Source organism: Cherax quadricarinatus, chromosome 3 (genome assembly GCF_038502225.1).
Source record: "Cherax quadricarinatus isolate ZL_2023a chromosome 3, ASM3850222v1, whole genome shotgun sequence".
In the NCBI taxonomy this organism is placed as follows: Eukaryota; Metazoa; Arthropoda; class Malacostraca; order Decapoda; family Parastacidae; genus Cherax; species Cherax quadricarinatus.
This window is the reverse complement of record NC_091294.1, coordinates 41,967,536-41,986,232: the sequence shown is the minus strand read 5'-3', so window position 1 is coordinate 41,986,232 and position 18,697 is coordinate 41,967,536. Positions and strand designations below refer to the sequence as shown.

At 40.5% G+C, this 18,697-nt stretch overlaps 1 protein-coding gene across 8 annotated transcripts in view; it reads right to left on the bottom strand.

Moving 5' to 3' along the window:
* Positions 1-5,142: 5,142 nt before the first annotated feature.
* Positions 5,143-18,697, bottom strand: part of LOC128706516 (sialate:O-sulfotransferase 1) — a 28,001-nt gene continuing 14,446 nt past the window's right edge. For 3 of the 8 annotated variants that reach the window (XM_053801411.2, XM_053801409.2, XM_053801416.2), the window contains exons 2-10: positions 17,422-17,506; positions 17,143-17,177; positions 14,999-15,058; positions 13,420-13,510; positions 12,671-12,807; positions 11,891-12,050; positions 7,935-8,026; positions 6,695-6,848; positions 5,143-5,739 (exon numbers count right to left, since the gene is read on the bottom strand). In XM_053801411.2, coding sequence (XP_053657386.2) covers positions 5,550-5,739; positions 6,695-6,848; positions 7,935-8,026; positions 11,891-12,050; positions 12,671-12,807; positions 13,420-13,510; positions 14,999-15,058; positions 17,143-17,177; positions 17,422-17,506 — 1,004 coding nt within the window. In that variant the 3' untranslated portion in view covers positions 5,143-5,549. Of the gene's footprint in view, positions 5,884-6,231; positions 6,370-6,694; positions 6,849-7,934; positions 8,027-11,890; positions 12,051-12,670; positions 12,808-13,419; positions 13,511-14,801; positions 15,059-17,142; positions 17,178-17,421; positions 17,507-18,697 lie in introns of those variants that run through there. The other 5 variants (XM_070091474.1, XM_053801418.2, XM_053801417.2 and 2 more) reach the window with 5 other exon arrangements.

The following is an 18,697-nucleotide window of genomic DNA, read 5'->3' as shown; positions in this document are numbered from 1 at the left end:
CCTCTCCTCTCTCTCTTGTAGTGTCCCTTACGTGTTGGAACATGAATTTTTTTTTTTTTTTTTTTTTTTTTTTTTTTTTTTTTGTGTGTGTGTGTGTGTTAGTTACCATTTTGTCCTAGGCACATGTCGATTAGATGTGTGTATATGTGTATGTGTACTCACCTAATTGTACTCGCCTAATTGTGGCTGCAGGGGTCGAAACTCAGCTCCTGGCCCCGCCTCTTCACTGATCGCTACTAGGTCCTTTCTCTCTCTGCTTCCTGAGCTGTATCATACCTCTTCTTAAAACTATGTATGGTTCCTGCCTACACTACTTCACTTGCTAAGCTATTCCACTTCCTGACAACTCTATGACTGAAGAAATACTTCCTAACGTCACTGTGACTCGTCTGAGTCTTCAGCTTCCAGTTGTGACCCCTTGTCCCTGTGTCCCCTCTCTGGAACATCCTATCTCTGTCCACCTTGTCTATTCCCCGAAGTATCTTGTATGTCGTTATCATGTCTCCCCTGACAGTTCTGTCCTCCAGTGTCGTCAGTCCGATCTCCCTCAACCTTTCCTCGTACGACATTCCCCTGAGCTCTGGGACTAGCCTTGTTGCAAACCTTTGTACCTTCTCTAACTTCTTGACGTGCTTGACCAGGTGCGGGTTCCAGACTGGTGCTGCATACTCCAGTATGGGCCTAACATACACAGTGTACAGTGTCTTGAACGATTCCTTATTAAGGTATCGGAACGCTATTCTCAGGTTTGCCAGGCGCCCGTATGCTGCAGCAGTTATTTGGTTAATGTGTGCCTCCGGTGATGTGCTCGGTGTTATGGTCACCCCAAGGTCTTTCTCCCTGAGTGAGGTCTGTAGTCTTTGTCCACCTAGCCTATACTCTGTCTGCGTTCTTCTTTGCCCCTCCCCAATCTTCATGACTTTGCATTTGGCTGGATTGAATTCGAGAAGCCAGTTACTAGACCACATGTCCAGCCTGTCCAGGTCTCTTTGCAGTCCTGCCTCATCCTCATCCGATTTAATTCTTCTCACCAACTTCACATCATCTGCGAATAGGGACACTTCAGAGTCTTTTCCTTCCATCATGTCGTTCACATATATCAAAAATAGCACTGGTCCTAGAACTGACCCCTGTGGGACCCCGCTCGTCACAGGCTCCCACTGTGATACCTCTTCACGTACCATGACTCGTTGCTGCCTCCCTGTCAGGTATTCCCTGATCCATTGCAGTGTCCTCCCTGTTACATGCGCCTGATCCTCCAGCTTCTGCACTAATCTCTTGTGGGGAACTGTGTCAAAGGTCTTCCTGCAGTCTAGGAAAACGCAATCTACCCACCCCTCTCTCTCGTGTCTTACTTCTGTTACCTTGTCATAAAACTCCAGGAGGTTTGTGATACAAGATTTGCCTTCCATGAACCCATGCTGGTTTTCATTTATCTTCTTGTTCCTTTCCAGGTGTTCGACCACTCTCCTGATAATCTTCTCCATGACTTTGCACACAATACATGTCAGAGACACAGGTCTGTAGTTTAGCGACTCGTTTCTGTTTCCTTTCTTAAATATGGGGACTACATTAGCTGTCTTCCATTTCTCAGGTAGTTGCCCAGTTTCAAGGGATGTGTTGAAGATTGTGGTTAGAGGCACGCACAGCATCTCTGCTCCTTCTCTAAGGACCCATGGGGAGATGTTGTCCGGTCCCATCGCCTTTGAGGTGTCAAGGTCACTTAGGAGCTTCTTCACCTCCTCCTCAGTTGTTCGTATGTCATCCAACACTTGTTGGTATATTCCCTCTTGATGTTCCCTTCTGTGCTGTCTTCCCACAGCCCTTCCTGTCTCTACTGTAAAAACTTCCTTAAATCTCCTGCTCAGCTCCTCACACAATTCCTGATCATTTCTTGTGAGTTCTCCACCTTCTGTCCTTAATCTGATCACCTGGTCTTTGACTGTTGTCTTCCTCCTGATGTGGCTATACAACAGTTTCGGGTCAGTCTTGATTCTCGATGCTATGTCATTTTCATACTGTCGCTGGGCCTCCCTCCTTACCTGTGCATACTCATTCCTGGCTCTGCGACTGATCTCCCTATTTTCGTGTGTTCTCTGCCTTCTGTACTTTTTCCATTCTCTATTGCACTTTGTTTTTGCCTCCTTACACCGTCGGGTAAACCAGGGGCTCGTTCTGGTCTTCCCGTTGTTACTGTTGCCCTTGGGAATAAATCTTTCCACTGCCTCCTTGCATTTTGTAACATATTCCATTATTTCATTTTCTGGCTTTGCTGCCAGTTCTCTGTCCCACTGGACCTCCCGCAGGAAGTTTTTCAACCCTATGTAGTCCCCTCCTTTATAGTCAGGCTTTTCCCATTCAACTCCTGTTATTCTCTCCACTTGCAGCTCTACTATGTATTCAAAGCACAGAACCACGTGGTCGCTAGCTCCTAGGGGACTCTCATACTTGATGTCTTCAATGTCTGAGCTGCCCAGGGTGAACACAAGGTCCAATCTTGCTGGTTCATCCTCCCCTCTCACTCTGGTAGTGTCCTTAACATGTTGGTGCATGAGGTTTTCCAGCACCACGTCCAACATCTTGGCTCTTCATGTTTCGGGACCCCCATGTGGCTCCAGGTTTTCCCAGTCAATCTCCCATGTGGTTGAAATCCCCCATAACCAGCAACTTTGCTCTGCTGGAGTGAGCTCTTCTTGCCACCTCAGCAAGTGTGCCCACCATTGCTCTGTTGCTCTCTTTATATTCCTCTCTTGGCCTCCTGCAGTTCTGTGGTGGATTATACATCACTGCAATGACTACTTTGTGTTCCCCAGACTGAAGTGTACCTGCTATGTAGTCTCTTTCTCCCGTCTCATCTATGCCTTCCATTTTCTCGAATTTCCATCTGTTTTTTTACGAGCAGAGCAACCCCACCTCCCCCCCTGCCCCTTCTATCTTTCCTCATGATCTGGTATCCTGGTGGGAAGATTGCATCTGTATCTGGTAAGGTCCTTGCACATGTCCTAGTTCCTTCAATGTCTTTTAACCTCTCATTCTGTCCTAGTGTGCTCCCTGCCTTTGTTTTGGCCCCATGTGGGTTTGACAGGACCTCTGCATACAGTTTAGTTTCCATGCTTCCTTCAGACCTGTTGTCTGTGTTTGATGTAGCCATTACCGATGCTTCTTCTGTAATATCTTTGTCTCTGTGCTGTTTCAGATGTCAGTGTGTGTGTGTGTGTGTGTGTGTGTGTGTGTGTGTGTGTGTGTGTGTGTGTGTGTGTGTATGTGTGTGTTTTGAAAGTGTGAGGTAAATTAAGCACGACTTATACAAAACCGCAATGTATAATACAGCTTATTTTACAATACCACATTGCAAAATACTTGCAAATACAAAAAAAATATTGCAAAACCCTGAAATACAACCCTGCAAAACTTAATATGCTATGCAGCACCTAACAGCGTCATACAATGCCACATACCACACAAAACCACAATACCAAGACTGAGATGCAACACCATAATACGTATCACTCATATAACTATAACACGCGCACACAACACTGGTATAACACCTCAGTCACCCCCAAAGCGGGGAGAGTCAGTGTAGTGTGTGTCTCTGGTGCTGCCTCCGGGTATTGGATTTTGTGAGAGACTGGGAGAGATACTCGTATATAGGGAGAGATACGTCACTGGCGACGAGATACGAACAGGGGCGTACACCCGTCCCGTGTATGTGTGTGTATGTGTGTGTGTGTGTGAGAGAGAGAGAGAGAGAGAGAGAGAGAGAGAGAGAGAGAGAGAGAGAGAGAGAGAGAGAGAGAGAGAGAGAGAATGGTTATTCCCGTCGACACAGTTTATCTAACAGTGTAAATATATATGATACTGTGCTTATGGGAGATTCTAAAGAAAAATTGCAAAGGTTAGTGGATGAGTTTGGGAATGTGTGTAAAGGTAGAAAGTTGAAAGTGAACATAGAAAAGAGTAAGGTGATGAGGGTATCAAATGATTTAGATAAAGAAAAATTGGATATCAAATTGGGGAGGAGGAGTATGGAAGAAGTGAATGTTTTCAGATACTTGGGAGTTGACGTGTCGGCGGATGGATTTATGAAGGATGAGGTTAATCATAGAATTGATGAGGGAAAAAAGGTGAGTGGTGCGTTGAGGTATATGTGGAGTCAAAAAACGTTATCTATGGAGGCAAAGAAGGGAATGTATGAAAGTATAGTAGTACCAACACTCTTATATGGGTGTGAAGCTTGGGTGGTAAATGCAACAGCGAGGAGACGGTTGGAGGCAGTGGAGATGTCCTGTTTAAGGGCAATGTGTGGTGTAAATATTATGCAGAGAATTCGGAGTGTGGAAATTAGGAGAAGGTGTGGAGTTAATAAAAGTATTAGTCAGAGGGCAGAAGAGGGGTTGTTGAGGTGGTTTGGTCATTTAGAGAGGGTGGATCAAAGTAGAACGACATGGAGAGCGTATAAATCTGTAGGGGAAGGAAGGAGGGGTAGGGGTCGTCCTCGAAAAGGTTGGAGAGAGAGGGGGTAAAGGAGGTTTTGTGGGCGAGGGGCTTGGACTTCCAGAAAGCCTGCGTGAGCGTGTTAGATAGGAGTGAATGAAAACAAATGGTATTTGGGACCTGACGAGCTGTTGGAGTGTGAGCAGGGTAATATTTAGTGAAGGGATTCAGGGAAACTGGTTATTTTACATAGCCGGACTTGAGTCCTGGAAATGGGAAGTACAATGCCTGCACTCTAAAGGAGGGGTTTGGGATATTAGCAGTTTGGAGATATATATTGTGTATTTTTATACGTATATACTTCTAAGTTGTATTCTGGGCACCTCTGCAAAAACAGTGATTATGTGTGAGGTGAAAGTGTTGAATGATGAAAGCATTTTCTTTTTGGGGATTTTCTTTCTCTTTGGGTCACCCTGTCTCGGTGGGAGACTGCCGACTTACTAAATATATATATATATATATATATATATATATATATATATATATATATATATATATATATATATATATATATATAATTTTAATCTTCGCATTGTACTGAATAATCTATTATTTCAGATCAAATACTCGCAGAAGAAAATCCACAATTCTACATTATAAGACGTTAACTGACGTCAATAGGCGACAAAAAACGCAAGGTTTAGACAATGCTTTATTAGAAGACAAATTTATTGACAAAAATTATTTGTGCTTAGGTACGTTACACGTTGTATGACCCTTGTAGATTTATCGCTTTCCCATGAACAACAACAGCATAATAACAAGCGTAACGATTTGAGACCCAAACTCAGGGCATGTTTCTCGTAGTCGGTGCTGAACATACTAATATTGGAAAGACTTGGCATTAGGGGCATATGATTTAAGTGTAGATATGGTAAATAGGAATAAAAGGAGATATTGAGATGTGGACAAGTGTAATAAACTTCCAAGTAGCATCACTGAAGCGAGAACTTTGGATGGGTTTATGCATAGGCTCGACTACACTGATAACCTGCCCTTGGTCTGATCTTTTTCCTCTGTCCTCTGGTTCTATTTGCGGGCATGGTTATGTCTCATGTGGTTGGTGTAATAAGACCTGGATATCCAAGGAGCAGCAACAGACGATGGACCCTGGCTACGGCCGTGGACATCCTCCTCTTCTCCTCCTCTGTGAAAGGATCGAAGTCTACACTTCCCTTCCTCTTGAAAGGACCATCCAGGTGTGAGCGGAGGCAGGCGAGCCTATCCTCTTCCACAGGAACCCTGGGATAGGAAGCTGCTCTTAATATGTCTGTCTACTCATCCCGTTGAGTCTGCCTGGTCCTGATTCCTAATTTTGTGTCTGGTTACCTTTTCATTGTAGGTACATGCACAGAGCCCTATTTGCATATAGAGTTTGGCGCTATGCTGTGAAAAAATAATAGAAATTAAAAAATATTATACCTACATTGTTTATATATATATATATATATATATATATATATATATATATATATATATATATATATATATATATATATATAATATATATATATATATATATATATATATATATATATATATAATATATATATATATATATAATATATATATATATATATATATATATATATATATATATATATATATATATATATATATAATATATATATATAATATATATATATATATATATATATATATATATATATATATATATATATATATATATATATATATATATATTACCGCACTACCATACTCTGAAAATCTTACCCTATTTCTCCCGTTGCTGCCCTTGCAACATTGCACAGCTCCTGATGACGCACTGAGAAGTGCGAAAGTGCTTGAGCTGAAGATTTCCACCCCCCACCTCCCCGTGACTTGTCTTGCATTGTTGTTAAGATCGCCTGTCTGCGATTGTTTTGCGTATTATATATATAAATAATATATATATATATATATATATATATATATATATATATAATTATATAATTATATATATATATATACATGTGCCGAATAGGGAAAACTGGTCAATTAACAAGAACTCATTTAAAATTAATTAAGTCCTTTTTTAAACTTTCTCTTATACGTTTAAAGATATATTATTTTCATTAATGTTAATGTAAAAATTTATAATTTTGCATCAAAAGAATCTTAGAAAACTTACCTAACCTTATTATAATAAGACCAATTTATTTTAGCCTATATATTACATACAATATAATTTAATTACCTGAGAAAGTTCAGGAGGTCACGGAGGTAGTGTTCGGGGTCGACAACAAGAAGTTCGTAGTGAAGAACGTAGAGAGGACCTGTGCACCATAAAAGGCGGTCCGTGGCAAATTCTTCCCAAAGTTCGATGACTTTATTAACATACCTGTGGAAGTCTGGAAAAAAAAAAAGAGCAGCAGCAATGTGTACCATCATTATAACTTTAAAGACGATGAACATTTTCCCGAGTTACGGAAGATTTTCTTTTGATAAAGACTACACCTCCAGCATGAACGAAGTTTCTCGGTGTTACTTCAGAGGTTGAAATGAGAGTCTGACGAGTCGTCCTTTTCACTGACACCTGAGTAACTATCACAGACTGAGGTAGGAGTGTCTGCTTGTGTCATTAAGCTGGATATAGATGAAGTAGCTGGGGATATGAAAACATTCGGTTGCAGATAATATTACGCTTTAAAAAAAACAATTGGGATAAACCATATGTAAACTTTAAGGTAGTGTCATTACTGGAAAGAGATGCTACGTCTGGAACAATAAACTAGGTTATACACTCCGTCCAGCCCCAGGATAAAGCGTGAAGAGAGAGTGGTAGAAGTATGAAGTGTAGGCAGAGCAAGATTTTATTTTCCGTCTTTGTAGTGGTAGAAATGCTTTCGTGACACCGACTAGTTATAGGTGAAAAACACGTATGCATCAATCAAGACATTTATTAAGGAAGCGTTTCGCTAAGAGTGGCGAAAAGAAGCTACTTGTGGCAAAACATTGCTTTAATGTCTTAATCAGTGTGTACGTATGTCTTCTTTACATAATGGCAGAGTAATAATCAACATCTGTATATTCTCTAACAAATTATTTAAGTACATAACATTTACTGGCATGTTCAGGGCTCTTTGACGAACATTTTAGGTATCACTGTTATAACTGTACATAGACAAATGCAATCAACGCACACCGAACATTGACGATGGGACATGGAACCAGGAAGTTATGAGAGAGAGAGAGAGAGAGAGAGAGAGAGAGGCAGACAGAAGGCCTTGGCCTAGGAAGCAACTAAGGGACTGGGATTCGATCCTGACACTAATGGAAGAGTTCGGAAAGCCATCTTTACACCTGTTCTATTCCCCCATTTTATCGAGCAGTAAGTAGGTACCTGGGTGTTAGTCGACTGTTGCGGGTGGCATCAAAGCGTTAATATGCCTTAGAACAGAGAGAACATAACAGAGAAGTAAACATGTGTCACTTACTGTCACTCTGAAACACTTCAATTGCAACTTGTGCTGTGTGTCTTAATTTCTTCCTTCTGGTCCTTAGTAGCTTCCAGTAGGAGATGATGGCCCTAGTGTATGCACGAGAGCAGAAGATAGACCATTTCAGTTAAGAGGTAATTACACAAGCAGTAGGGGAACACTTGTAAATGACGTACAGCTTGGACACAAAGCTTGGACACCAAGCTTGGACACAAAGCTTGGACACCAAGCTTGGACACAAAGCTTGGACACCAAGCTTGAACGTCAAGTACTGTTCAAACCCAATATCATCTGTTAAGTTTCCCTACTGTTTGGGTTCCTTTTATTATATGCAATAAGATCACAGAAAACAGGTTATGTCACAATATGCAAAACAACCACTGTGAAAGAAAAATGAACGTCCAAGCGCTTTCGTGATTTCTCACATTATCAAGAAGCTGTAAAAACAATGGAACAGCTGAAGGTTTATAAGGTCGAGAAAACTTCTCAAGGTCAACATCCGACACCTCACCCGTCCTTTATGAAGATGCGGGTGAGATGATCAAGGACTTGTCAAACATAGCTTAAACTCTTCCCAAATTTTATTAATTACAGATGAATCTAATTTGTATAATCCTGAATCAATATTCACATTAAAATAGCTTTGATTTTAATATGAATACCGGTTTAGGATTACGCAAATTAGATTCATATATGATTAATAAAATTTGGGAAGAGTTTCAGCTATGTTTGACAAGTCCTTGACAATCTCACCCGCATCATCATAAAAGACGGGTCATAGAGGGACGGTCCAGGACAGTACCCGGGACAGTACCCAGGACAGTACCCGGGACAGTACCCAGGACAGTACCCGGGACAGTACCCAGGACAGTACCCAGGACAGTACCCAGGACAGTACCAGGGACAGTACCCAGGACAGTACCCAGGACAGTACCCGGGACAGTACCCGGGACAGTGCCCGGGACAGTACCCGGGACAGTACCCGGGACAGTACCCGGGACAGTACCCGGGACAGTACCCGGGACAGTGCCCGGGACAGTGCCCGGGACAGTGCCCGGGACAGTACCCGGGACAGTACCCAGGACAGTACCCGGGACAGTACCCGGGACAGTACCCGGGACAGTACCCGGGACAGTACCCGGGACAGTACCCAGGACAGTACCCGGGACAGTACCCGGGACAGTACCCGGGACAGTACCCGAGACAGTACCCGAGACAGTACCCAGGACAGTACCCAGGACAGTACCCAGGACAGTACCCGGGACAGTACCCGGGACAGTACCCGGGACAGTACCCAGGACAGTATCCAGGACAGTACCCGGGACAGTACCCAGGACAGTACCCAGGACAGTACCCGGGACAGTACCCGGGACAGTACCCGGGACAGTACCCGGGACAGTACCCGGGACAGTACCCGGGACAGTACCCGGGACAGTACCCGGGACAGTACCCGGGACAGTACCCGGGACAGTACCCGGGACAGTACCCGGGACAGTACCCAGGACAGTACCCGGGACAGTACCCAGGACAGTACCCGGGACAGTACCCGGGACAGTACCCGGGACAGTACCCAGGACAGTACCCGGGACAGTACCCGGGACAGTACCCGGGACAGTACCCGGGACAGTACCCGGGACAGTACCCGGGACAGTACCCGGGACAGTGCCTATTAAGTTTCTGTGGCTGTGCGGGCAAATTTGTGTCGCTCTAATAAGAATTAAAGAAAAATGAAATTGTTAGTGTTTGATATTAATGGAGAACGACTCACCTGAACACAAGGTTCACCTGAACACAAGGTTCACCTGAACACAAGGTTCACCTGAACACAAGGTTCACCTGAACACAAGGTTCACCTAAACACAAGGTTCACCTGAACACAAGGTTCACCTAAACACAAGGTTCACCTAAACACAAGGTTCACCTGAACACAAGGTTCACCTGAACACAAGGTTCACCTGAACACAAGGTTCACCTGAACACAAGGTTCACCTGAACACAAGGTTCACCTGAACACAAGGTTCACCTAAACACAAGGTTCACCTAAACACAAGGTTCACCTGAACACAAGGTTCACCTGAACACAAGGTTCACCTAAACACAAGGTTCACCTAAACACAAGGTTCACCTGAACACAAGGTTTACCTGAACACAAGGTTCACCTGAACACACGGTTCACCTGAACACAAGGTTCACCTGAACACAAGGTTCACCTGAACACAAGGTTCACCTGAACACAAGGTTCACCTGAACACAAGGTTCACCTGAACACAAGGTTCACCTAAACACAAGGTTCACCTAAACACAAGGTTCACCTGAACACAAGGTTCACCTAAACACAAGGTTCACCTGAACACAAGGTTCACCTGAACACAAGGTTCACCTGAACACAAGGTTCACCTGAACACAAGGTTCACCTGAACACAAGGTTCACCTGAACACAAGGTTCACCTGAACACAAGGTTCACCTGAACACAAGGTTCACCTGAACACAAGGTTCACCTGAACACAAGGTTCACCTGAACACAAGGTTCACCTGAACACAAGGTTCACCTGAACACAAGGTTCACCTGAACACACGGTTCACCTTAACACACGGTTCACCTGAACACACGGTTCACCTGAACACACGGTTCACCTGAACACAAGGTTCACCTGAACACAAGGTTCACCTGAACACAAGATTCACCTAAACACAAGATTCACCTGAACACAAGATTCACCTAAACACAAGATTCACCTAAACACAAGGTTCACCTGAACACAAGGTTCACCTGAACACAAGGTTCACCTGAACACAAGGTTCACCTGAACACAAGGTTCACCTGAACACAAGATTCACCTAAACACAAGATTCACCTGAACACAAGATTCACCTAAACACAAAATTCACCTGAACACAAGATTCACCTAAACACAAGATTCACCTAAACACAAGATTCACCTAAACACAAGGTTCACCTGAACACAAGGTTCACAGGTTCACATGAGCGCAAGATTCTTGTAATTAAGTGGTCCAAGTCCCAGTTTACCAACTTTAATAAAAAATTACATTGATTGAAGCTAAGTAAAGAACGTTTCCTCTCACTTGTTGATGCCAAACAAGTTAGTCTGAGAACAAAAGTGAAATTCTACCGAAATTGTTAAAGTTGGTATCGTGGGTATCAGATCAATTCGAGATTTTTTTTATTAGAAGAAAGATTTTCGCTCATTTTGAGTTGTCATTTTCAATTTGACGTTTTTAACAAATTGTTCCCCATGAACTAGAGAATGCCTCTTCTAATCGGCTTTAAACCCAAAACGCTAGTGAATAATAATTTAGAGTATTTATTTTGGGCTGTGTAGGTGCCAGTGTGCTAGTTTTAAGGTAATTATATTAGAGTGGATTTTCTTATATATGAATAAAAATAATTCCTCCCCTCATAGGATTCTAGTGAATTTGAAAGAGAAATAAGAGCACAAAAAGGAATCGCCTTTATAGGGAGTTCTTAAATCTAATGCAAATACATTTTCGTCAGGATGCTGGACTCAAATTTGAAGTTTCTCAGTGGAAGCTTTGAACTGCATATGGTAGTGCATTTTTCTATTTTTTTGCAATCATTAAAGAAATTGGGATAATAATTTTATCATGGTGACGGGTAAATACTTCTCTTGATCCATTGCAAATTTCCAACGCTAATATTTAATTGCATTACAAACATTTGCAGCACTCTGTACTATTCCATTCGCGTGTATTGAGGTACAGGAGACCGGGTTATGAAATATGGGAATGCCTTTCGCCGACCGATATGCTTAACTTGTGTGTGACATACAAGGCCAGGGAGGTGGGAAGCTAAGAGGTTTAAGCCAAAGGAACAAGGGAACATCTCCAGTTTTCTTGGATCGAGAGCTCTTCATCAGCATCAAGGCATCTCACCCTTATGAAGGTGGAGACTGGAGGAGCAGGTTAAACTAACTTAGCAGGATGACGGAGCAGCAGGATGGTGGGCAGGCGAGCCTCAAGGATGTCATAGCGATCCTGCAGGTCCGCCCTCCTGTGCCCGAAGAGGGCGTTCCCGTGGGTTTTCTGCACTAGTGTCCTTCCACTGTCGGCAGCAACCGCGTTTCCCAGAAATCCTGCCAACAGGTAATCTCTGTCAAGAACATCCCACTGACAAGAGCATCTTTGTTCACAGAAACACTAGACATATACACCGAGAGGAATATTACTCTAGACGTCTATATGCAGAGACTACTTTAATCCCTTTTTTAGGGGTGAAGTATAGTGGACCCTCGAATTTAGTAGTGCCTTTTCTGTATGCAAAACTATTTTTATCTATAAAATGTATTGTTTGTTAATATTTTTGGGTGTCTGGAATGGTTTATTGGATTTACATTATTTCCTATGGGAAATATTAACAAAACATACATTTTATAGATAATAAAAATAGTTTTGCATACAGAAAAGGCACTACTAAATTCGAGGGTCCACTGTATTTATATCTGGTGGTGATAAGGGAGCTTGCAGCTTTAATGACCCTAGTGTAGTCGACAGGGTTCAGAACCCATTAACTAACCAACATGTGATAAGATCCTCTGTCATTTGCTCTGAACTCCTATAAAATATACAGTATTCATTAATCAATAAAGAAATAGTTTTTTTTATTGGATAGTCTCTGTGTAGACTAGCAAGTCTTCTGGTGTCTCCCATGTACTCTCTCAATATCTCTGATAAACTTGTCCTGTCTCTCACTGACCTTCGCTTTGGAGGGCTCTGTCATTGTAGACGGAGCCTGTGAAGATGCCTGTCGCAGCCTCCAGCAGGTACCTGGTCCAGGTGTTGCCTGAGCACGGAAACGACGCCAGCCATACACGTGGCAGACCCGTGCTGAACCTGCCAGAGCAGTCCTGTGTCGGTTATATTAAACCCTCAGCCACACCCGTGGCACCCAGCCACACCAGTGGCACCCAGCTACACTAGTGGCACCCAGCCACACCAGTGGCACCCAGCTACACTAGTGGCACCCGGCCACACCAGTGGGACCGAGCCACACCCGGGGGGAACCAGCAGCAACTGTAGGTCCCCGTACGACCACGCACAAAAAACTTTATAAATCACTCAAGGATGTCGCTAGATTAATCCTAACCTACCCGAACAAACACAAGTTTACAAGCTTGGCAGCCAGGCTAGTGTGTGTGTGTACTCACCTAATTGTGGTTGCAGGGGTCGAGACTCAGCTCCTGTGTGTGTGTGTGTGTGTGTGTGTGTGTGTGTGTGTGTGTGTGTTGCAGACGGAGGATCGAACCTCCACTACCTCTTGCAGGTAATGACCCACACGGGTCAAAATTCACACAAAATAACCCAGAAAATACGAAAAGCACCTCCGTATACACAATGTTTTTTTATGTAATAAACAACTTCCATTCAAAACAATAAATTCACTTTTTATAATATCCGAGCGGGGCCAGGAGCTGTAAATTAACTCCTGCATTCTCTTTCACGAACCTGGTTTTATAATTGTAACAAGTACTGTTGGGCTCATCATTCCGCCATATTTGCCAAGAGGGACCAGTCATGTTAATAATCAGGCCCAGAGCTGTAACAATAATAATAATAATAATAATAATAATAATAATAATAATAATAATAATAAATGTTAAGAGTAAACTAATATAGCAACTACATAAAAAAATAAATCGGCAACAGCAGCAACAAAAACAAAAATAAATTACGACTTCATATAGTGTATAATATAATATTTAATATATACATAATAACATTTACTGCAATGTTCATATTATCATAAGAATAATAATATTTACAACTCTCTTTCTCTAGGCACATACTCAGTATATATAATATGTGAGGTATATATCTCAGTGTGTGTATACCTTAAAGTACGTCTCTCTCTCTCTCTCTCTCTCTCTCTATATATATATATATATATATATATATATATATATATATATATATATATATATATATATATATATATATATATATATATATATATATATCGTGCCGAATAGGCAGAACTTGCGATCTTGGCTTAAATAGCAACGCTCGTCTTGCCATATAGGACAAGCGAAAATTTGTGTATGCAATAATTTCGCCAAAATCATTCTGAACCTAACGAAAAAAATATATTTCATTGTGTTTGTTTAGTATTAAATTACTGTAAATAAATTTAAAATATATTTAGTTGGGTTAAGCTAAAGTAAATTGTTCTTGTTATAATAAGGTTAGGTAAGTTTTGTAAGATTCTTTTGGAGCAAAATTAAAAATTTTTACATTAACATAAATGAAAAAAATATATCTTTAAACATATAAGAGAAAATTTTAGAAAGGACATAATTTTAAATAAGTTCTTCCTAATTGACCAGTTTTACATATTCGGCACGATATATATATATATATATATATATATATATATATATATATATATATATATATATATATATATATATATATATATATATATATATATATATATAAGTATATATACACGGAGGTATATCTCAGTAATATAACTGGTGAGATGTATAACTTTCGGGGTATATAAATCGAGAGGTGTACATCTCTTAGGGGTATATACAGTGAAAGGTACATATCTGTGTATTTACAATGAAAGGTGCAATTATCTGTGTGTGTATATACATAAACGACAGATTAATCACTATTTTAGACATTAAAGTTATCTTTAACGTTAGTGTGCAAGTGATCTGCATCCTTACTGATCAACCTGCAATCACGGCTGACTGAATTCTCGTCAAGAAAGAAGTTTGATTTCTCTTCTTTCACGTAGAAGAACGTCTGGGTACTCATCTTTTACTTGGGAAGAATTGTGAGTCCTTGTCTCATACACAGGAAGAAGTTCAGTACTCAACTGTCACGTTTAAGGAGAAATTTTGGTGCTAATCTCTCCCCCGGGAATAGGCTTGTGCGTTTATTTCTCATCCAGTATGAAGGACGGGTACTTATTTCTCACCCAGTATGAAGGATGGGTACTTATTTTTCACCCAGTAAGAAGCTTCGGAACTAATCTCTCATCAACGAAGACGCTTGGGTATTCTCTCTCACTCACCAGTATCTCTCTGAACCCTGGAGTGTAGGACATTTCTCATTCTAAGTATCTCCTCCGCTCCTGGTGAGAAACATTCAATTACCTCTCATTTTCGTATTTTTTTTCTCTCACAAATATATTTCACTTTATTAAATTAAATTAATCTAACCACCAAAAGTACTATAATTTAACTACTTATCAAAATTTAATATATATTAAAAATGTGAAGAATTTTTTGCATCGACTCTTCAAAATATTCCCTTAAGATGCTATCTGACTAATTAAAATTTATTTAATGGGATTAGATACGATTTCCATTCCTGAGGAAATATTCTGATTGGCAAAGGATTGAAATGATTGTTAATAATGGAATTTATAATGACTGATAGAACGATTGTTAAGCTGGACTGACTGTTAATGAAACAAACCGAAAGTTAACCAAGTTCTGTTTTAGGGATTTAAAATATCCCTGACTGGTAGTGGACAAGTTACATGCAGCTTTAATAATCCTCGTGTAGTCGATAGGATGTAAATCTAATTAACGAAGTGAAACAAGCGATAAAAGGCTCGAGATAGTATATACTTGGAGAGGTATATTGGTTTACATGGGTACATCTGAGGGGAAAACTGCTAAAACAGTAGTTCAAATGTTGAAAGAGACGAGGTTATCAAAGTGGTTTGTTGTGGGATGAAGAATACTCGTGTGTGTACCAGAGGTAAGTGATCTGTGTGTGAGGGGAAAGAAGAGGAATGTTTGATGTAAACAAAGGGGAAAAAGGAGGTAGTGAACAAGATGAAAAGTTAGTATACGTATTTTAAAACAAAAATTCCAAGGTGAAAATTGCATATGACTAAATCGTATACGGGACAGAAGATTTTCAAATAATTTTGAAGAACCGTATAAAAAATTAATGGATGAGTAAGTCATTGACGGCAAATAAAAAATAGTTTTGGGAAGAAATCAAGTTGAGGCAATGGACTGGTCTTCGTAATATTGGCCACTGTTTTATTTATGTTAATATAAATTTGGAAGGTGCCTCGAGATTAGCATAGATCATGCAAAGGGCATTTGTACAAAAAAATCAGAATTAAAGTGTAAAATGAAATGTAGGTTTAGCAAGTGTTTAAGTGGTATTAGGACAGAAAAGATTACGAAGAAAGAAGCTGGTTTTATGATACTAAAGAAATGAGTTGATTGAGTGTCTGTACCGAGGCATACTAGTGAGCACTACATAGGTAATGGAAGGCAGCTGTCTATTGCATTTTACAGTTGGAAAATGCATATAGTGGGTGGATAGGCAATTAAATAGAATATTTAAAAAGTTGGAAAATGCAATTAAGCACGTGTCAAAGGAGAGAGAAATTCAGTCCTGAGTTTGTTAGAGGAAATGGAACTTTTAGTAAAAATGGAACTTTCTCGTATATACTTTATGTCGCCATGGGAATGATAGTCATGGGGAAAAAAATGCGATTTTAATAGAAAATGAATCCGGTTTGTAATGGAAGTTGCTGTTTGTCGACGAGACAGTGCTACTGGCAGATTCTGAAGAGTAGTTGCAGAGGTTGGTGGAGTTTAGAAGTGTGTGTAAAAGTGTAAGTTTATATATATAAAAAATGCAGGAAGAAGTAGTAGTATAGTAGCAGTAGTAGCAGTAGTAGTAGTAGTAGTAGTAGTAGTAGTAGTAGTAGTAGTAGTAGTAGTAGTAGTTGTTGTTGTAGTAGTAGTAGTAGTTGTTGTAGTAGTAGTAGTAGTAGTAGAAGTAGCAGAGGTAGTAAGCAGTAGTCTACGAAATGCAAGATCAGACTGGATGGAAGGAAGCATTAAGTGAATGCATTTGGAAGCTTGTAACTGTCAGCAAACTGAGCCGTGAAAGATGAGGTGAATCACAGGAAAGACGAGGCAAGAAGTAGCAGGCGTACTGACGCATCTGTGGAAAGAAGTTTGTCAGTTGAAGCAAAAAGAGGGGAATGCTTCTGATAATTAAAAAGCTTTGACATGAAGCAGGATCTTTGAATATTACACAAAAGAGAATTTGAAAAAAAAAATGGAAATGTCGTGTCTGAGGTGAATATTTTGCACGAGTCTAAGACCCATGTCAGGAGTCACTCTCCTGTTTCCTGACGAACAAAACACTCCCTACTGAGCACGGGAACTATTTACTTACCTCGTGAAAGCTGCTTTGGAAGAGGATCCGAGAAGCTGTAAGATATATATGAAGTTAGTGATGCGGTGGAGGGACGGTCTACTAAGATTCTGTTACTGCTATATGGAGATAGTGATGCGCTGGAGGGTCTACTAATATTCTCCTGTTACTATTACTGTTAATAATAAGAAAAACAATGCTAACAAAACTCAAAGTAATAATGACACTAATGAACAAGATAAATAACAGCAGAAGAAAATACCAACACTGTTAACATCACGAAACATTAGCGAATTTTACCTTGCAAAAAGTGCGCAGAATAATGCCGTAAGCAATATTATCACCATCAACAGCCTCATCTGTCTTAACACTTGTGGCTTCTTTCCTGTGATAGGTACAGAAGGATTATCATAAACAAGTCTTAATGAACGACTCTCACTAAATAAACAGAAGAATGGACTGGTATTCGAACCGTGGGCATGCTACCGGATAGGACCACGGTTCGAGTCCTCGTCCATACCTTATATAACCCTAATTTTTAAAGGGGTGGATCGGTGAGCCAGCTGAAGGCCTCGGTCAGATCAAAGGCTCCAACGGCGGGTCATCATATAACTAAGACCAGCGACAGGAAACACTTGTCCTATTTCCTGACGAATCTTAAACTAAACTCTGTTTAGCTAAGAATTATTATTATTATTTTTATTAACGTGACGCTCTGAAGCCATTCGAGTCAGTGTAAGATTTTGAGGAGGCTCGATCCTCAGTTTGCCTAGCGCGAGGCAGTTTATTAAATGTAAATCCTCAGTACACATACTCAGGGATACATACCTCAAGATGAGTATCCCTGATAACAGGGCAGTAAGGGTGAGTAGACTTCCGTATAGGTCCTACCTAGCCCAGGATTCAACTTAGGTGCTCTCGGCTGTGAGCCGATTATTCTACCATCGATAACTACATTTATATTGATCTATAATTATCTTAATCAAATAAGATAAGAAATGTGTATATACAGCAAACTACAATGGTTATAAAGTACTGCTAAATCCAATGGCTGCTCGTGAGTCTATCTACAATAGCTTCTCGTTATTCTTCATACAACAACAGTCACACTAGTGTCTTGAAGCTTTCAATGGATATCTCGTCCTGATCTACAAGTTTGTAGACCGGATAACTTGACCCTGGTATACTGTTCCTCAGGTTGATGGACCACCTAACTTGACTTTATATAAGATCTCAAACTTTCATGTTGGGGTTAAATGAAAACTGGGTTAACAGAAAGGACTACTTCCACTAAATTACTTAGCTAGTAACAATGAGGAAAAACAAATTGACTAAAAGGCTAGCCTACTAGGAGTAACAAATGAATTTAATAATAAGCAAGAAAAAACAAATAAAATAGTGCGAGAAAGACACAGAAAACAGTAATGGAAATGTCATAGAAAATAATAAATTATTAAAAAGAATAATAACCTAACAAAAGCAGCAAACAATAGCAATGACATTATCTCAAATTTCGGTAAAAAAAAAAAAAGGTAAACAGACCCAAGAAATCGGTAGCGATAGACCAGACCTCAGT